Genomic DNA, 21,035 nt, shown 5'->3' with positions numbered 1-21,035 from the left:
TTAAACAACTCCCAAGGATTGCAGCTTGCAACAACAACTCGCAGGAAACCAATCAACATGAAATTGTTTTGATTATCTAGGAAAATGGGAGCGACAAAATATCAAGAAGGACATTGGAAGATGCCTCATACACATTTTCTCCTCAAAAAAAGAATGCTTCATTGTTTGTGGGCTGAAAAAAAAAACAAGAAGAGAAATAAGGGAATCAAAGGACGCGAAAGCCTGCATCTTGAATAGGATAAATCGTGAACAAAAGGAGGAATCCAAGTGACCCAAAAAAATGACTACAAGCATTACACCTATGGATTGGATACCCTGATGGATACAAGAGACGATTGACCGCTGGCCTTCCTGAGCCTTTCCATGACAGTGGCGCCCAATCCTACTTCGGCAAGACGCTCGACATAGATGATATCCACTCGCAGGTCTTCGTCGAGATGCCTGAGAGCTGCAAAGAGACGTTGAGCGCTGATAACTGGTTGGGTTTCTGGTCCAAGGTTCGAATAACAAAACTGGTGATGGTCGTATGTCTTCGAGTTCTCACATCTGATAAATGATTTGTGGAGCTGACTGTCGTCGATGAGCATCAGCCCAATCCGCAAGCCTTTCGAACTGTCTGAATCGTCCCCGCACAATCCAGATACCAGCTCGCTGACCCCGCTGAGTGATTGGTGTCCATCGGAGCTTGAGCTTGGTGGCGAGACTGGATCTAGGATAACCACCTTGGCATGGGGCGCGTAGTGTTTGTACTTCATTCCCGGGGTTGTTGGCTTGACCTCCAACTCCTTGTCGCGATAATCCCGATTGTAAACTCCGGCAAGGATTGGCGTCCCATCAGAGTGACTAAGGCCGGCTCCAATCAAGCAAGCTTCGATGTCTTCGACGCTCAATCCACCCAATCTGAGGATTCTCAGTCGGCCGTCCGGGTTCAATCCATCGACCACCGTGCTCTCAACGCCAACCTGACATGGACCCCCATCAAGTATCATTGAAATCTTCGTCTTCATGTCTCTTGCGACGTGTTCGGCGGTCGTCGGACTGGGTCGGCCACTGAGATTGGCCGATGGTGCAGCGATCGGAACGCCGCTGGCAGCAATCAGCGCTCTCGAGATGGGGTGGGCCGGCATCCGCACAGCCACTGTTGGTAATCCGCAGGTGACTAAGCTGGAGATCGGAGAGGTGGGTTGAGCGGGCGATGTGGTGGGCACCAAAAGAGTGAGAGGACCAGGCCAAAAGCGTTCGATCAAGGCTTCGTAGGTGGCTGGAAATGCCCAATCTGGTGGTAAGAATGTTTTGAGGAGATCTAGTGAACAGACGTGAACGATTAGTGGATTATCTGATGGTCTCCCCTTAGCTCTAAAGATCTTCGAGACGGCCGTCGAGGAGAGTGCCGAAGCACCTAGGCCATAAACCGTCTCGGTCGGAAAAGCAACGACATCTTCGGATCGGATCACTTCGGCAGCTGATTGAATAGCTGTGGACGTTCAGGGATAGTTGAAGCATGTAGAATGAGTCAATGTATCCCTGGTGTTATCAAAGAGAGGGAGGATATTGAGTAGAATGTTACTAACCACCTGGCGAATCGCAGAGCACGCCTTGCATTGTGTGATGAGCTTCAACGAGTCCTGAAGCGTTGTTTCGTGGGGGCCAGCTGGCTGGGCTGCTGCTGCAGCTCCAAGCCTGCCGGGAAGATGAAAAATTGAAATGCATGCGCCATGCGAATGCATATCGCGACACGGACATCCATCCCATGAAGACTCCTCAGGATTTTCAGTCGGTGAGGTGGAGGCTTAGAGAGCTCAAGAGACAGTGGCAACAGGGAAGCGGAAAGAAGTTACATAAAATAGATGAGGCCCGGTGTCTCGCAGACGGTCCCTGTTGGCTCTACAGTTGGCATGGCTTCATCGCAGCTTACCGCATGCTCCAAGTAGCTGACTGGAATGCAGATGTCATCCTAGTTCCCCAGCCTGCTCGTAATAGATACGGGCTCGACGAGCCAGAAAATGTGGAGGTTTGATGCGATATAATTGTACATGGCAGACAAAGTGAAGCAGTACATGTCTCATGAAGCGGATGCCTGGGTTGGGGGAAGCAATAGGGGGAGGCTCAAGAAAATGACATGAGGCTCTTGGCCTTCTTGTTCTTTGCCTTGAGCTCAATCTTCTTCTGCTTCTTAGTCAGCGAAGCTTTTTCGGCGAGCTCTCTTTCCTCCTTGATCGTTGAGACCAGGGCGGATTTTTCCCCTTTAGTCCGTTTGACCAACTCCGACCATCCGTCGTTGACCCCCGGACAATTATCACTGTCGTCAATGGCCGTACCTTTCCGCTTGCCCGTGGATGCTGCCGGTTTGTTGCTGGACGAGAACGTCAAGGACGGCTTGATACTTGCACGGGATGAGGTAGGTAGCGAAGATGGAGTATCAGGGTGATCGCGAACTAACCGAAAATAATCGTTGTTCAACCTCAAGATATTAATTGTTGATGCCAGTTGACTATCGTTTTTCACTTACGTCTTATCTTTTCAGCCTCAAATTCCTCCTTGGTCAAGTGTTTGCCTTCTTTCAGAACGACTACCTCAGGCGAATCTTCGTCCGGTTCCTCGTCTTCATCAGACAGACGACCCATACCGGATAAATCAGTTTCTTCCACGACCTGTGGTTGCTCGTCATCCTCATCATCATCACGATTGATCTCCCGGGGCCTGACCGGTATGGCTGGCCGAGATGGATCCAAGATCTCGGTCTCCTCGTAGTCACCTTCATCGTCTCCGCCACGCCGTCTTCTCAAGCTGGGAAGACCTTGTTCATCGTCAACTCTTGTCCCTCTCAACGCTGCATCGATGTTCGCCAGGAACTTGGGCCGATGATCGGTGAATGTCAAATCTGGTGGTGGAGACGAGAGCGAGGGACATGTTCAATAATGAGATCTGCTTGGTTTGTCTGAACGCCATCCTGTGTGATTAGTCTTTTCGTTGTAGGACAAGCAGGGTGCCTTTTGCTTCTGAGATTATCATGCTTGTGGCTGTGTTCAGAACTACTCACTTCGAAATTGATGAGGTTTGCGATCGTTTGAACGAGGTGCCATGGGAGAAGTGAAATCGTTGAGGGCGGTGTACAAATTCGAAAGCTGTGTTGGATGGATCTTGCAACTTCCCCTGATCGGGGATATCCGGCTTTATCGGTTCCTGGTGTCGGATATTCCAGCCCCCGACCCCCCAACTCTCGATGCTGAAGTCGGTTTTTCAGCCCTTTTAGCCTCTTGACTCTTGAGCTGTCTACGTATGCTCTCAATGTTATCGATGCCGCTCCCTGTGGAGACTCTGCAGGGTGGAGTGGACGTTTGTCTGGTACAAATATGGTCACGAAGAGACTGCCGATCAGACATCACCCGTCCTTTCGCAGACTCGCTCAGTCTAATTTGCCACACATAGAAGTTTACACTAAAACTTCAGGACCAGCGCTTTCGCAATCAGCTTCCTGTTGGTTCATAAGGGAAATCTACAGTGTGCGCTAACCTACGTAGTCAGCCACGAAGGCCGCTTACCCCCCAAAGTAGCATATCCGGATATCATCATCACACAACATGTTGCCCCCCACTGCACTGTTAACCAGCACGTATGACCCCTTTGAGCCAAGTAGATAACGGATCTAACGACAAGCCGCGCCGTATCGGGCACGCATGAGTCTCATCAGGCGAGAACCAGAGCACATGAGCTGTTACATCCACATCTTGACTCCGAATTGTATTCGCACGGTCGTGATCAAGGTACGGGGTACGTATGAGAGAGTTGGCGAAAGTGTGTTTTAATTTTATCCACCATCTCCTCTCATCTCAGCCGAATGGGAGTTTTAACCCTTAAACCCATCGTCATTGGGCATTGTCGCTGATTGAGCTCGCTCGCGACTGTGTTGGTATTGTGTAATATAAAAGGCGTGCCTGTCGTATGGGCATTGATTCAAAGATCAAACCCAGTGCCCAACATTTCCTCACGATTGTCTGTGTCAATATACTAACTTTTTACTTAACGGCTTCCCTTTGCGTCTCTTTGCGCTACTTTCGCCCACATATCTTCCACGCTTGCATTCAGTCTGAGACTCAGCTCCAGATTTTCATAAACCTCAAGTTCCTCAAGTCCCAAGCGCTCTTGTCCGTGGTTACCTTCTTTGATTACCGGCTCAACCGGTCGCACCCACAGTCCCTCCACATTCTTTCCGCCTCCTCCTCCGACATCATGATTTCTGCCTCGAAGCTGTTGGCTCCACTCTTGGGCGTCGCCATTTTCCTGCAACCTGTACTCGGGCATTGTAAAATAGTCACTGTGGCCTCCACCCTCAGCGCACCTGGACCTAAAAGCCACGGCTTTGGGGTTGTATGTTTTGTTCTCGCACTCTGGATTTGATTTGAAGATATTAATTTCGACACTTCTGCATTTTGACTCATCAGGATCTACACGGCCGATATCCATGGGCTGTTGGTCAACCGGGCGACGTTCGTTCTTTGCTTCCCTTTTTTCCTCTGATGGTATATCAGTCAGCTCATAACAAGATGGGAATTTGCTTCAGGCTGGGGCGGATGCAGTTTTCTTCACTCCTCACGTTGAATACGTCGCTAACCCCCAGTATCCCTGTGGGAAACTCGTCACCTTGCCAAAAGGCCTGGACATCAAATCGCACATGGCGCAAGGTTGACCTAGCTCACTCAAACCTTTTCATCATCAGTGCGATGCTTATGTTGCTTTTGCATATGGTATTCAGCCGAGGCAGCTGGCGTTGCAACAACTGCCGCCGATGGCTCGTTCGAGGCCCTGATCTTTCAAGTAAACCGTGATGGTGGTGGCTCATGCACATGCGAATTCGATCCCGTGAGTGAGGGACTTGGCTGCTTAAGAAAAAAGTTGGACTTGTCACACTAAAGCCATGCGGTACTTAATGACAGAGTGGTACTGCTACTTCGTGGAATCGCTGCAAAACCTTAGTCAATCCTCCAGGGATCCAAGGAATGTGGCAAAGCGACCGAACCAATCATACTGCCAAATTTCAAATGCCAAGGTCAGTCTCACTTCTGTTTCACCCTAACCGCGAAAGCTAGAAGTGTCATTAAAGCTAGCTTTTTGTGCACAATTACACTCTTCTAGCTCCGCGGTCTGCCAAGGTGGTGTCTTCAAGGACAAATGCTTGATGCGCATTCGATGCGGTAAATATGATCCACTTTTATACTCCACTGAGCTTAACATTCCTAATCCCTTGGAACAATCACTTCATGCCCGCAGGCTGGAAGCTCCGCTTTGGTGGTTGTTTTGCCTTGAAAACACCCTCAAGTCCACGGCCACTGCAACTCAAGGTGGTTGGAGGAGGTTCAAGCCCGGCCTCAGCTAGTAAGCTCTTGTCTGATGACGACGAGACTCCGATAGTTGTGATGACATTAACAGTAACTTTCTTCTTCAACAGGCATAGATTCCTTGGCCCAGAAGGTTTTCAACACTATGCAAGCCAAAGGTGCCCTTCAACCTCTAGGTGGCACAAAACCAGTGCTCAAGCATCACCGATCAATTGATGTAGAGTCCCGCTCGACCCAAAGAAGCGCGCCAGTGGATGCAATTGCACAGAAGGTCATACTATTGATCAAACAGCACCAAATGAAAGTAGTTCAGCCGAAAGCCGTCATGGTCGCAAAATCTTACTCGTCAAGCTCATCCTACGGTTGAATTAAGTAGCATCAGTCTTTGAAAGACCTTCTCTCTTTCGGTTCATATGTCTCAGTATTCCACCCTCGCAATTTGTTGACATAGTCTTGTGATTAGTCTCAACAACTCTTGCCGCTCAGCTCATGTTGGTGATTAGTCAACATTTCCGTCATAAGCCCTAGATGGTTAGTGGATATAAGTAGCTACGTGTTTTTTGTTATTTACCCTTTCATCTATTCGAGCACCTTTCTCTTCAAGCTTGATTAACTTTCCATTCGCATGTCATGTCCACTTTCTATCCCATTTGTCATTTCTTCATCAACATTTTTCTTTTAACCTTGGGCTTATTGTTCATACTTATTATACAAAGACTCTGATCATATTTAACATTGCCGCTCGCTCCAAAGTATCTCATCTATGATTTATGCTGCTACTTGTTTGCCATGTCTGCATGTGCAGATTAAGGTACATGTGGATGCTCCCTCTTCAACCCTTTTAGGATAATGATTTCCCTTATCATCTGATTTCCTCTTGAACAGGTTGGAGGTGAGTTTTACCCACATCTTTCATTGGTGGGCCTTGGGACATGTGGGCAAGATTTGAAGGCAAGATTCCAAGATGCTATGACTTGATCTTTTCATAACAGTAACTTGCAACCCTGAAGGGAAAGAAATCAGAGAAAACATCCTTCCTGGACAGTCACCACAGGATAGGCCTGATGTTTTAACATGAATCTTCAGGGGGAAGATTTGTGATGAAATTTACAAGGATGTTATGATTTATCTTTGGAAAAACTGTTGGCTGGACACATATCACAGAATTTGAGAAGAGAGAACTTCCTCACGCTCACATCTTAGGCCCTGTTTGGATGCCGCATTATACATCATAAATGGTTGAATTTATGACGCGCGACCCAAAGTTCACCCCCTGTTGCCACCAAAACTTTGAAACACCTGAGGGTTGCGTGTCATGTATTTGACTATTTATGACATGTAACGCAGCAGCCAAACAAGGCCTAAGAGCAACTCCACCGCGGTGCTATCTGACATTTAGCTCCAAGAATGACAAATTCAAGGGCCACCTGGGTTGCTATCCGGGGAGTTAGGAGCCTTGGCAGCTCAGGTAGTGCCAAACATAGCAACACCTGAGCTCCCAAATAGCTCCCATGACACTTCAACTTTTGTTGACATCTCACCACTCCACATGCACACACACCCAAACCTCTACCCACTACCGCACTTGAGGCTTGATGAAAGCCAAGTTTAGCTCTCTGGATAGCTCCCGCACAGTGGATGCCGCAGTATGCCGCAGCAGCTTGGGAGCTAAACATTCAACTTTTAGCACCGCGGAAAAGCTCTTGTGGTGGAGTTGCTCTTACACCAGGGGAGATATTTTCCCACTCCCCAGGGAGTGCCCTACCGTACCATTTTTCCATAACTGTGCTGGAGGCCTTTGGTAAATAAAAATTGGATAGGTATGAAAAAGACTGGAAGTTGGCTGTGGAAATCAGTTGGAAATCATCCTGAAATGAACCATAACTTGCCAAAAAATCATCCAGAACTCATCCAGAATATAGGCCTTTCTTGGCTCCATGACCAGTGTGTCCTTTTCATGGAGATGTGAAAGGCCCAGCCTGTTATATTGTCTCCCTCATGTACTCGCGTACATCAGGGGGACAATTGGTGTCTCAACACAAAGATTCTACTTTTCATGTGGCCATGAAAGGCCCATCCTGTGATATTTCCACATCAAAGTATGTGCGTACATCAGGGAGCAAAGTGCAAAAAAATTTACTTGCATGTGCACATGTGAATTTTGAAAAGCAAAAAAAGCAAAATTCACCAGATCATTTTTGTGAGGAGGATATCTGGCCAAACTGGGATGGCACCGCAGTATAACCTTGACTTAACTCAGACTTTCACCCTATTAAAAAAGTTTTTCACCATTTTTTTGGCCAAATTCAAATTAATTCCTGCATTTCCAAGAAAATTGGTTTCACTAATTTTACTGCAACATAAAACCAAATTCCACAATTCCAAACCAAATAGTATTGAGTTGACTTTTACTTTAATTTTGTACATGATGGCATGTAATGTGAATTACAAGAAACTCATTTTTTCAGAGGAATTACATTTTAGAATGTCAATTTTGCTTTGCTATCCTTCAACATCAGTAAACAGGAGCAATTGATGAGTTGGATTTGGGTGAAATATCATTTCATCATATTTTTTCCTACAGTTGTACCTACAAAACAAGAGAATTCTACGCAACATTGTGTTGAGTCCCAAATCAATTCTGGCTGACTTTTGAATCACTTCTCCATCCACTTTACAATTCATTTAGGGATGAGTTACTAATCCACATCAGGCCCACATGTGACCAAAAATCACATAAAATTCAGCTCTGGCACTCGGAGTGGGAACATATCTGTTATGGGTGTACAAACTCCAAACCTGGAGTGCCAGGGGAGTCAAGAGGTGGAAGTGGGGGTGCAATCACAATTTCAATCAAGGTTTTTCCCTTCACAATAGATTAAGAGTCAAATCCTCAACCAACGCTAGCTATCTTTGTTGCATGGTAAACACTTGGCAGGACAAGACCGAGTTACAAGGACCCTTACCACCATCAACCAGACCCAAACAACCCAAGCAAACCAAAGCATACGAGGCGCTCTTAGCCTTACCACCACTACCGCCGTCACCCACAAACAAATCCATCCCTCAAGAAGCCAAGGATAAACCATTTGTACCGTATCTCCCCAATCATCTCTTCTGACCTATCCTCTTCAGAACTTGTCCAAAAACATCAGATCAATCATCCATAGAATCCATTATCGTATTACTGGCTAGCTTACATTTATCGGTCGACCATCAACCAGTGATCACTATGTTGACTAAAGAACCTCTGCCTGAAATAACTCCTCGAGCAAAATTCCTATTGGAACCAGTGAAGTACAAAGACTCCATTGACACACTTCTGGCCAACGGATCTAACTTTCCTCAATGGAAGAAAGCATTAAATTGTACTGTTTGCTTGACGCTTGGACACATCAACTTCTTTGACAACAAGACAAAATACCCCGTCCTCACAGCCCAGGAATCAGCTTCCCTTCTATTCTTGATACAAGTAATGGTGCATGACAAACTCAGTACCATTGCTGACTCGGCTGCCAGTGCCACCAAAGCTTTTGAGTCCTTAGAAGCCAAATTCCAGGGTTCTGTGCGGTTTCACCAAGTTGATATCATGGATAAGATTTTTGAGATTAAGAACACCAATCCTCCGACCGACTTATCACAACTACAAACACGGTTCAATAACCTCTTCCAGCTCTTTTCTGATTTGTCAAAAGTGGGGGTACCTTTAAACCCTGTCCTCGAATCCCTTCTTGTCCAAATAATCATCCCAGCCCCGCCCTTGATGACTCGTGCGCAATTCTACCAAACGATCTCGCTTCAACTCAGTGAAAAGAAAGATGCTACCCCCCAAGAAGTCCAAACAATCACAAATTCAACCTACGGCAAGTCGGTCCGTTTCGACACGGCCAATCCACAACAAGGTACAATTCTCCAAACCCATCACTTGTCTCAACCACAGCTTCCTCAAGGTTCTTTGCCAAACCAACTAATCCCATCAAATACAACCCAACACTTGCGACAATCTACCAATTGACTGAATGGTCTAATCCCTCAGAATCAAAGGCGGCCCCCGACGGGCAAAAATGTCATTGCGGCCATCAACAACTATTGACGTGGAAATCCAGCACCGCCTGCCCACTTGCTGACTCAACAAAACATGTGCGTTTACTGTTCAGGTCAAGGCTACTGGCGCTCAAATTGCCCAGTTTTGCGTGACAATGCGCATTTGCCACCACCAATTCCCACAGGTCACCCTGCTTCTGGTTATGCCCAACCAGCTGCCCCCCAAATTGGGCAAATATTTGATCAATTACAGGTCCAATCAACGGGGGGGTGGCAGTTGAAGGCGCTGTTGTGGATTCTGGGGCGACCACTCACGCAAGCAGATCTCTCCTTTCTTTTTCATCTCTGATCCCGCTCAAACAAGGCCTGAAACTAAATCTGGCTTCAAATGATGCTTCTATGATGGCAACACATAGGGGGACCTTGCAAATATCCAGTGGAAATGGGACATGGGGGATTCCAGCGGTCCTGTACACTCAGCAGATGATGGGGACAATTCTTAGCCTTGGTAAACTTCTTGAATTCGGTTTTGTTCCCCAATTCACTCCATCTCTTGACCTCATTCTACAATCTCCCACTTGTACCATCCTTTCAACATATGCAAATCAGACTTGGATTTTTTCTGAAATATATCCCCGTGAACCAGACATCAAAGCTGTGACTTGGTCACAAACCACATTGACCACTGAGAACCCCAACAAGGAAGTGATCCAGTTTTGAGAACCGTCATCCAATTCATACCTTTGGCATTGTCAACTAGGACTTGTTTTGGACGCTGTTGTGAAATCTTTTGTGCCATCCTGTGACACTAAGATGGTCACCTTTCATATGTGAATCCTGCTGAATATTGAAAAGTGAACGACGCCGTGCGGGAATACCTGAAGTCATTCCCCAAGAAGCAAAACTTGATCTGCTTGTTTCTGACGTACTAAGACCCTTAGATCCTGACATTCATGGAAACCAGTATCTTCTCACTGTCCGGGACCACTACACGACCTTTTCTTTTGTCATCCCAATGAAGACCAGGGCTGAAGTGGTTCCATCCATGGTTTCCCTTCTTGGTACAATAAAAAACCGATTCAACCAGGCACCCAAATTCCTACGCTGTGACAATTCTCAGGAATATCACTCTTCCAAACTTGCCGAAACTGCATCCAAAATCGGTACTCAGATCATTTTTTCATCTCCCTACACACCGGAGCAGAATGGCGAAGCCAAACGCCTCAACAGAGCACTTGGTGATAAGGCTTGCACTATGCTGATCCATTCCAAACTGCCTCAGAACCTCTGGACCTATGACTATACTTGTGCGTGCTGGATCATCAACCGGATACCCAATTCCAAAATGAAGGACAATACACCACTGAGACTCTGGTCTGGGAAGGATCCCCATCCACAATCATTGTACCCGTTTGGTGCGCGTGCGTCAGTCCACATTCCAAAAGAGAGTAGGCGTAAACTTGATGTACGTGGCTGGATTGGACATCTTTTGGGTTACCAGCCAGACGGCCAGGGGTGGATATTCTGGAACCCGGTCAGCAAGAAATCTTACTCCTCCGAATGCGCCACATTCATTGATTTCCAAGGTTGGCTGATTATATCCAACAACAAACCAAATATGCATGTCAGGTCAGCACTCATGCTTGGACAGGTTCCCACAGAAAAACTATGTGAAGATCAAGATCAGATGATTGAATCCATTGGCGCACACAAGGACGTCAATATCCCGGAAACTTTAAAAGAAGCTCTATCAGGCAACAATTCTGAATATTGGTGCAATGCGTGTCTTGCTGAATGGGGCCAGCTGGAGGACATCAACACATGGGAAGTTGAAGATTGTGCCGGGAAGTACTCTATCGGCACTAGGTTTGTTTTTGATCTCAAATGTGATTCCAACGGGAAAATTGAGAAACCTAAAGCCCGTTTTGTAGTGTGTGGTTTCAAACAACGCTTAGGCAAAGATGTTTGTTCAACATTTGCACCGACGGCATCAATTTTGTCCCTACGTCTTCTTTTTTCTCTTGCTGTCAAATTCAAGTGGTCCATCAATGCATTCGATATCACAGGCGCATTTGTCCATAGCCCGATTGATGAAGTCATTTATGTAGATCCACCCCTTGAATTATTTCCGCATTTACAAGGGAAAGTTCTTCAACTCAAAAAAGCGCTCTACGGCACAAGAAAGGCTAGCCGTTGCTGGTGGAAGCATTTTAAATCCCTGTTACAGCAATGGAACTTTTCTTGCGATGAATTAGAAGAATGTCTGTACAAATTTCAGAGCGGGTCTCACATTGTGATTGTTTGGATTCATGTCGACAACAGTATCATTTTCAGCAACTCAGATGAACACGTTCAAATCCTCCCAAAAAATCTTGAAGGATCATTAAGAGTGAAGTGGTTCAATGACCCTGACAAGATTTTCCGTTTGAAGATTGAAAGAAAAAGTGACTCCATTACATTATTGCAACCACTGTTGACGGAACAAGTTTTGAAGAAACACGACAAACAATTCCGCCTTAGACATTACAATACCAACACACCTTTGACTACATCCAATTTGATATCCTCGAATTCAACAGCAATCAACGCCACTGATTTTCAATTGTACATTGGTTATCTCAACTACCTTGCATTGGGGACGCGAACCGATCTGTCTTATCCGGTCAATTATCTGGCACGCTTCAGTGCCAAACCTGATCAATCACATTGGAATGCTTTACACCACCTGATCCGATATGTATGAACCACACGCAATCACAAACTTCAGTTAAAGCCCAATGATAATGAACTCACAACCTGGACAGATGCAAGCTGGGGGGGAGAATTTCAGCAATTGACGTCTGGATTCATCATCAAATTATTCGGTTGTGCGATTGCATGGGGGTCTAGAAGGCAGAAGACAGTAGCAAAGCCAACCTGTGGAGCTGAATTTATTGCCCTTGGGGAAGCTGTTGAATTCAAGCTCTTCATACTGCACATCCTTTGATCAATCATTTCAAATGTGAGTTGAAAACTTCTTTGTGACAATTGAGCCGCTGTTCTAGTGGCAGATGACAACAGATCTAAGTCAAGTTTGAAAAGCATTGAGCAGAACTTCTTCTTCACCAACAATGTCATCCAGAAACACCAAATCAATTATAATTGGGTATCAACAAAGGACAATTTGGCAGACTTCTTGACCAAATCTCTTGGCGCGCAGCAACATCAGTCTCTCACTTCTAAAATTCCTCTCATTTAATATTTCTTTCTTTCCTTTTTCACTCCATCTTGTTATATTGTAGTTACTTTTGTTTTTAGGTGTGGAGTTTGAGGGGGGGTGTTATGGGTGTACAAACTCCAAACCTGGAGTGCCAGGGGAGTCAAGAGGTGGAAGTGGGAGTGCAATGTCAATCAAGGTTTTTCCCTTCACAATAATATCTCCCCTGGTGTTAGTAATTCTGGAATCACAACACATACCAAGAACTACTGAACATATTGATCAGATTGTAAGGTCAGAAATACCTGATCAGAGGACTGAAGCTTTACCAAGCAGTATCAAGGTACATGATTCATGGACCCTGTGGACCTTACAACACAAACACTCCTTGTATGGTTAATGGTGTTTGATCAAAAAAAATATCCCAAGGGTTATTGTCCTGAAACTGCCATGAATGAAAATTCTTACCCTTTGTATAGGAGAAGGTCCAATGGACCAACAATCAGAAGAGGAAATAAAAACTTTATCATTGACAACCGTTGGGTGGTGCCCTACAGTCCATACTTATCAGCCATATTTCAATGTCACATCAATGTTGAAATTTGCAGTCAAATACCTCTACAAATATGTCTACAAGGGTCATGATGAAGTAGTATTGGATGTTGAGGTAAATATTGATGAGGTCAATAGATTCAGAGATTCCCGCTGGGTTGCAGCTCCAGAAGCATACTGGAGAATTCTCTCTTTCAAATTATCTGCAACTTATCCCTCTGTGATTCAATTGGACATCCACCTGCCTGATCAGCATCCAATAAAATTTTCACAAAGCAAAGAATTGGCAGTGCCAGACGTAATTGAAAGGGGTGCTGAATCTAAAACCATGCTCACAGGATATTTTGCAAGGAATCTAATAGATCCTTGGGCCAGGAATCTCAATATGCTAAATTCCCCCAGTACCACGCATGGCATCTATGCAGTTTATCCTTCTGATCCAGAAAGATGGCATTTACGTCTATTGCTCAATCACGTCACTGGCGCCACCTAATTTGAGAATCTCCGTACGTTCCAGGGACAGATTTATAACAGTTTTTGTTCAGCTGCTACAATGGCTGAAGCAAATGAAACAATGACACCATCTTATTTGAGAAATTTCTTTGGGATAATTTTAGCAACATGTAAACCTTCAGACCCTCTGTGTTTATGGAATTCTTCCTATTATTGCATGACTGACAGTGAAGACTGGATCCATCAGGAATGTCAAGATGATGCACTCATGACAAATCAGATTATTGAAGTGATCAATCCAATCCTGCTCCAGAATGGTCTTTCACGTGTGGATCTATCATTTCATGATTTCCTGATCTTCCAAGATGTGATCCCTCTGTTAGTAGAAACCAGCCAAACAGAAAATGGATATTGGATGAAGAGAGGTCAATCTTCAATGTGGACCCAGATCAAATTGAAAATGCAAATCGTTTGAACATTCAGCCGAGATCAGCCTTTGATCACATCATCAATGCATGTTATTCAGAACAACCTGCTTGCTTCTTTATTGATGGTCCAGGTACTCTCAAGTTTCCAGTTTGCTTCAACAAAAGATACCTTATTTCAGACATGTCTAGCTGGTGAGAAGCTCTAGTTTTGGTGTGCAAAGTTAAGCAGTCAATGCCCGGTTGGTATGCCCTGGGGCCCTGAAAAAGCTGGGCTGTACATCTATCCTCCAGAGAAGCCCAAGCAACAGAGTTGCCTTGCGTACTCAAGACTTGTAAGTGAGATCGTGACCAGTAACCGACGGTCTTTGCGATCAAGAAAAAGGCGGTGTCGACACCGGCGCAGGTAATATTTTTTCTTGGCTGCTACAGGCTACCCAGGGATCCCCCCACCCCCAACTTCCGCCAAGTCCCCTTGCGGGATCGTTCTGGCTGCCGCTGATGCGGATCAGTCCGCGAGGCTCGGCCCGGCTTCGGAGAGCCATACAGTCTCACAGACAGCAAAGAGCGCTAGTGCACAGAGCCACACTTGTGGTGTGGCACCCCTTGTGTTGCTTGTTAAGCTCGGCAGCGGCTAGTGGTGTATTGCACCATGTCTGGTGCCCGCAATGCAGCGGTGGGCCAGCCAAACACGCAGACGACTGAGGTTGCAACTGAGTGCTGACCAGAGAGAAAATTAGGCTCTACAAGTAGATGTCCTTTGCAAGGGCACTTTCGAGAAATCCGAATCAAGTGTTTTCATCATTCAACTTTCTACTGGCGAGGTGCCCCTGAACCATCACGCAAAACAACTGTGTTTCGCCAGTTGATAGAATATCACTCTTGTGAGGGAGAACGTATACATGTATGCGAATCTTATTGATGACGGGGGTGCCAACTGAGGGCCGGCCCGGTAGCCGGGCAGTCCAGTATAGCTCTGGAAGGATATATGCTTTGGAGCACGGCGGCTAAACGACCATCCACCCTGGAAGTTGAACCGACTGAGCCCGGCCCTGGGTGTCGTACGACAGTAGGATGATGGCCTTTGGCTCCGCACGAGGTCCATACTACCACTCGGCGACAAAAAATATGGCCCGGCACGTCTTTGCACTCTACACGTTTGTCCCCATTTCTCTCTTCTTTCTTTAGTGTTTTTCGCCCGGCCCCTGTTCGCTCAGTTCTATTTCCTTCTTGCATCGCCCCACTCTTTCTTTTTGCCCCCGCTTCCAAACAAGTCCGGTAGGCGTTGCGTGGCCAGCAAGGCATCGATCGCAGGCTATATAAAGGGCCCATATTCGACATCCAGAAAGCTTGCTCCCTCATCCTCCCAGTCAGACATCTCACTCACACCTCTTCCTACACAGTTCTCCACGCCTCAGGCTCCTAGACCATTTCCCAAACTACAACTACCTATATTTAAAATCCTCACTCAATGTCATCCCAGCCTCAGCAAGACCTCTACTCGATCGCAGGAGCACCTTGGCAACCCACGTGGATGAACGAACAGCTGATCCAGCTCGTTCTGACCATGTCCTGTTCGCCGGACGTTCGACAGATGGACGAGATCTACCATGCGGTTCGTCTAACGATTGCGCAGCGCGGGGATCTGAACGCGGAAGCCTGGGCGGTGCTAATCGAGACCTACGGCCGGCTGGGCCAGGTCGGCCGGCTCCGCGAGATGTATGGCCGCGCCCAGAGCACTCTCGCTTCCTTTTCTATTGACGAAAGGAGCTCAACCCTCAAGAAGATGCTTCGACACTCCTGGTGGACTCGGGTCGAAGAGCGCATGGTCATCGGCCTGGCTTACTGCGGCTTGCACAACGAACTCTTGGTCCACAAGACAAGCCTCCACAACAGCGGCGCGCGGCTCTCGGCTGATATCTACGAGGCCATATTTAGAAGCACGGGAAAAAATCTACAGCATGTCATGAAGGCCTTCAACGTAAGTTTGTTTGTTCGTAGCTTTTTTTTAACGGGTGACGGGATTCTCAAGTTTGTTTCTTGTTTCTTTTCTTTTCTTTTTTTGGAGGAGGGAACAGTATTTCGAAGAAGCGAAGCAGAACGGAGTGCAACTGAGCACGCTCAGTTGCAACATTTTGCTAACGAAGCTTGCAAGGGTGCGACGAACAAGCGACATGTTGTCAGTGTATGACGAAATGAAACGGTCCGGCACGCCGAGGAACGCGCGAACCTTTGAGACGATCCTCCATGAGTTGAGCAGGAGCGATGATAAGGCTAAGGCTGAGGAGGTCTTCCAGGAGATGCTCCTATGTGATGACAACCCCCGGATCGGCACTTTCATCACCATGATGAAGCTGTTTAATCAGAGTGCCAAATACCCCAATCGACCAAAGGTTCTGTACTACTACGACATGATGATCCGGTCTAAGATATCCCCTAACGGCAATGGTAAGTCGGCCGAGTTTTCTTTTTTTTTTTTCCCTGGAACGATCGACTTGACTGACGATTATTGCTTTTGTTAGCTTACAATCTGTTGATGGAAGCGTATGGGATGATTGCGCCATATGACTCAGCGGGGATGGAGCGGGTCTTCCAGGCTGCATGCAGGGACCCAAACGTGCAGGTCACGGGAGCGCATTGGGCGACGATACTGCGAGTGAAGGGGGCTTTGGAGGGGGACCTGGCGGGAGCAATTGTGCAGTTTGAGCAGATCAGCAGGACGGGGAACGGACGAGGGATCGGAGTGGGCGGCGCTCGGCAGCAGGCGGATGGGATGTGTTACGAGGCGCTGTTCGATGGCTTCGTGGCCTGCAACCGCGGCGATCTCGCCTACCCGTATGTGGAACGGATGCAGGAGGACGGGGTGTTGATGACGGCCGAATTGGCCAACAAGCTCATGAAGCTCTTTGCTTCCTCGGGTCAAGTCGACAAGGCCCGCGAGATATTCGAGGCGTTCGTCGACTGCCCTCCTCCCGCTCAGGACGGGCTCAACAGCTATCCACGACCCAACCTCACTCCTTCTCTGCCGGCTTCCAATCAGCAACGGCACGCCGATCGCTCGGTCTATCATCAGCAGTCGGCCTGTCGGAAACGGCTCTGCTACGAAACAATGATAGCGATTGAATTCAACGCTGGGGATCACGAGCGTGTGCGGCGTCTATTCGAAAGCCTTCCGAGAAGCCCTTCCACCGATGGAAGCCACTGATTTCTGATTTGTCGATGTAGGATTCCTTCTAGAGATTGTATTTTTTTATCAAGAAGCCAATATGTATATATGTATAGTTGCAGAACATCTTAACGACCTATTCTCCTTTGTGATTCGAGGATACGTTCCTGCTAAGTTTGGATATCAAGGATAGTTTTCGGAGTGAGATGTATGCCAAGTGTGATCCCCTGACTGAGAGAGAGCCGGCTGTGGCGGGATGATCACGATATGGGCGATGGCTAAGGATCTGTGGGGGGCATGTGAGCTGGGCAAAGAGTGCTCAGTTGGTCGGCTGACTGCTGACTCAGTGACTGCTGACTGCTCCCCCGGGGTTGCTTATCTAAGCTGGAGGCTACTGAAAGAGCACGGTGCAGTCCCCACAGAGAGCAACAACGACTACCAGGAGAACTGAGCGAGCTGCTCAAGGACATCAGGGCAGCACTCGACCGTCTCGACACAGTCCAACCCACCCAGCTCAAAACACACACACAAACCACCGACGCCTTCGACGCGATCACCAGCGAGATCAAGCAGGAACTCAGCCGGATCGCCAGCCAGCTCGACGTCTGTCTGTTTCCTATCGCTCTACCATAACAACTCGATCTCCACCGCTGACTGCACGCACTTATTAGGAACTCGAGCTGCTCGCAGATGAAGCCGAGGATGAGGCGAGCAGAACGCACGCACTGAAGACCGTAGAGGACCATCGAAACCAGGCCACCGGGTTCATTTTTGCCAGTCTAGAGATCTCAAAAAGAAACACATCTATCTGACCATCCTGTTGGTGTGATCCAGGCTCAGAGGGTCTTTCCGCACGATCTCCCTGGACGTCAAACGGGCCCTCTCGAACAGCACCCTCGAGTCAGCACGAGCCGAGCTGCTCAGCGGGGCGACGCCCAAGACTGGCAGATCATCTAACACGCATGACGCGCTCATCTCCGCCTCCTCCGATGTCACCCAATCACTCCGGAACACGCTCGAGATCATGCGCCAGGAACTGGATCGCTCAGTGATGTCCACCCACTTACTAGGTCAGTCACCTCTCTCACACACACTCTCTCTGCAACGCGCTATCTAGACTGCTCATCCCAGTTCTGAAACATCCAGAACAACAAACCGCCACGGGCGCTGATCAGCAGCCTGCAGCGGGCCGATCTGCTCGACAGGATCCTGCTCACCGGCGCCTTGCGGTGTTTTAGATTGCCGAAGTTCGAGGTTCTCAAGACCGCGATCAACAATGTTATGAGGCGTCAAACTGCTTTGATTTTTGAAGATCCGAAGATCATTAAACCGGGAGCCTCTTCTTCTCTGAACGAGGCTAATGAGGTGATGAAGAAGATGTGTACGGATAAACGAGTCAAGGACGTCCCTCAGTCGGCTAAACCTTTGCCAAATATGGACGATCTGACTAAGATATGTTTGAGGCCGTCGAGCAAAAGCTAGAGCAGAAATTCGCGGCGAGGCGTCCCCCGCAAGTCCCTGGATCAAGGCCTCCGATGGTGTGTTTCTATTGCCATCGAGAGAGTCATGGAACGGCACGGTGCTTTGAGCTCCAGAAAGACAAGGACGATAACCTTGTGGAGCAGAGGGGCACGGATTTCTTCCTTCCGAACGGGGCGTTGATACCTTGGGACGCCACCCGACCTATTCGACATGTTGTGGTGTCTTTTCAACCCGGGAGACCTACTACTAATCAGGCAACGACAGAGCCAGTGTCGGGATTCAAGGTCGGGTGCGGCTCTCTTCAGCCTTGGTACCCGCCCGCAGTGAGTTCTCAATCCTTTTCCGGTGTATACGAGTCGGATCCCGCGGGAAGGAAGAGACACGAGGATCAGAAGCCAGGATCAGAAGCCATCTAAGGCCCCGCCAGTACCGCTCAGTGCCTCCAAGCCACCAATTAGGAGAGCCACTCCTGCGCCGGCGGACGAGGAGAGAGATGGTATGGACGAGGAGCCTGTGCTTTTTGAGCGCGGTGGTGGAGCTGATGGATCGCCAGAGACGACATCCAAAGGAGCCCCGCCAATTTCAAGTCTACCGTCTAAACCTCAAGGGCCTAGAGTACGATTTGAGCGAGAAGTCTCCAGGGAGCATCCTAATGTGGTGGACGGTGTTCTGAAGAAGATATCCGTGTTGAGGGTTCCAGATATTACCGTATCAGAATTTATGGCTATCTCTCCCTCCATCGCCAAAGGAATGAAGAAATGGGTGTCAAGGCGCCGAGTGGAGGTGGGAACGGAGGAGTTGAAAGTGCATTCGGGCACTTTGGCGGAGGTCTCGGACAAGTCTCGGACCTGAATTTGTATTTGTGCCCATTAGGTTACTTACCTTGGCTCATTGGTGATAATGAGACTTCGCCAAGTCCTCTTGTGGATTCCGGGTCGCAGCTCAACCTTATCTCGGACACGATGGCCAATCAGTTTAATTTGAGCCCTTGAGTGAATCTGACATCGGCCGTCTATGGAATCAATAACCAAGCTTGTGAGCTAATTGGAGTCGCGGAGGATGTTCAGATTAGAATCGGCAAGACACTCGTCAAGACCTGCCACTTCTGGATCACGAAGATGGACGGGCCATTGATTTTAGGCCGTCCTTTCTTAATGGACGTGGCGCCAACCCTCGCATTCTCCCCACAGTCCGGTGAGAAGCTTATTATACCGGATTCTACAGGGTGAAACATTGAAGTTTCTTTTTGCGCTACCGGTTCGGGACGATGGGAACTTGACTTCCCAGTTCCCAGGTCATGGACGGAAGGCAGTTTTAACTCATACTGCGTGTCTTCCTGATGGTCCTCAAGAGGATCATCCTTTTTTATGAGTCAAGTTGGTTTGGTCCATGGCATTTATTAATGTAGATCTTCGCACTCTCGCCGTTGAACCAACTCAAGTTACAGAAGATCACTGGCCCGCTAACTTAGCTAATTCCCTCCTCGGGGGAGCGAAGGGAGGCGTCCCCCCTCCACAAAGATTAGACTGGCCCGTTGTTTCCAATTCAGCTTTTTCCTGACAAACCATAAAAGCCAAAAAACATCTCAAGATAATTCAAAACGTCAAGAAAAAGCTCGCAATCTGTTTTCATCTCAGTTTTCAGCCTCACATGTACAACAGAAGCGGTCCATAGAAGGAGGAAAGGGGAAATTTGGGGGGCATAGGAGGGATGAAAGTAAGTCCTATCCATATATGGTGTTCAAAATTGCATAAGATTTTTTTACATAAAATCACAAACTGCAATTTTGGCTGGGAGATGTCACTTTAAGTTTTATGCACGCTGAAATCTCCCAGCCAAAATTGGCTTTATGATTTTATGTAAACCGTGACACATGCAATTTTGAACACCATAATAGTGCACCTCCAGGGCTTCTCTGCACATGTCAAAGCATTACATGCCACGCTGTGAGCTGCCCCTGTCCAAACTGCTTTTATTCCAGTGCTTCCACTGACATGGGTTCAAGATTTGGTCTCCAAGAAGAGAATAAACTATCTGTGTTTCACATCAAGACAGTTTTGTTTCAGGACAGTCTGCCTGGTGTCTCCCATAAATCTGGTCCTCAATGCGTCCAAGTGATGTTCAGCCCTCAAATACATCACCTGGACATCAAGAAAAGTTGTCCTTTGGACACTCTCAATCAAAAGTGTCCACTGGTCATCCTGAGGGTCAACATCCATCGGACACTCTGGCTGGAGTTTCCGCTGGACATCCTGAGAGTCAACATCCATTGGACACTCTGGCTGGAGTGTCCAATGGATGCTCAACCAGTGTGCACTGAATATCAACCGTGTGTGCTCCGAACATGTACACATCCTCCCTGCCGTAGTGGGGAAGGGCAA

General features: G+C 47.6%; 4 protein-coding genes across 4 annotated transcripts; 2 read left to right on the top strand and 2 right to left on the bottom strand.

Annotated features, from left to right (window-relative positions):
• Positions 1-299: 299 nt before the first annotated feature.
• PtA15_4A233 (uncharacterized protein) lies at positions 300-1,710 on the bottom strand (the record flags this gene model as incomplete). Its single annotated transcript, XM_053168096.1, has 2 exons — positions 300-1,474; positions 1,572-1,710. 2 exons carry the CDS (start codon positions 1,708-1,710, stop codon positions 300-302), a joined length of 1,314 nt encoding a protein of 437 aa, XP_053019339.1.
• A 396-nt stretch (positions 1,711-2,106) lies between these two features.
• On the bottom strand, positions 2,107-3,083 carry PtA15_4A232 (uncharacterized protein; the record flags this gene model as incomplete). Its single annotated transcript, XM_053168095.1, has 3 exons — positions 2,107-2,435; positions 2,510-2,881; positions 3,041-3,083. The coding sequence occupies 3 exons, from the start codon at positions 3,081-3,083 to the stop codon at positions 2,107-2,109; spliced, it is 744 nt and encodes a 247-aa protein (XP_053019338.1).
• Positions 3,084-3,942: 859 nt separating this feature from the next.
• PtA15_4A231 (uncharacterized protein) lies at positions 3,943-5,703 on the top strand (the record flags this gene model as incomplete). The annotated part of the gene is made up of 8 exons (XM_053168094.1): positions 3,943-4,368; positions 4,443-4,487; positions 4,562-4,682; positions 4,754-4,860; positions 4,935-5,047; positions 5,134-5,192; positions 5,269-5,373; positions 5,447-5,703. The coding sequence occupies 8 exons, from the start codon at positions 3,943-3,945 to the stop codon at positions 5,701-5,703; spliced, it is 1,233 nt and encodes a 410-aa protein (XP_053019337.1).
• Positions 5,704-15,477: 9,774 nt separating this feature from the next.
• Positions 15,478-20,179, top strand: PtA15_4A230 (uncharacterized protein; the record flags this gene model as incomplete). The annotated part of the gene is made up of 8 exons (XM_053168093.1): positions 15,478-15,987; positions 16,085-16,454; positions 16,529-17,152; positions 17,415-17,494; positions 17,557-17,775; positions 17,844-17,935; positions 18,007-18,242; positions 20,175-20,179. 8 exons carry the CDS (start codon positions 15,478-15,480, stop codon positions 20,177-20,179), a joined length of 2,136 nt encoding a protein of 711 aa, XP_053019336.1.
• Between the last annotated feature and the right edge of the window lie 856 nt (positions 20,180-21,035).

The sequence above is a fragment of the Puccinia triticina genome, chromosome 4A, assembly GCF_026914185.1.
Source record: "Puccinia triticina chromosome 4A, complete sequence".
Classification (NCBI taxonomy): domain Eukaryota; kingdom Fungi; phylum Basidiomycota; class Pucciniomycetes; order Pucciniales; family Pucciniaceae; genus Puccinia; species Puccinia triticina.
This window is presented reverse-complemented; position numbering and strand designations above follow the sequence as displayed.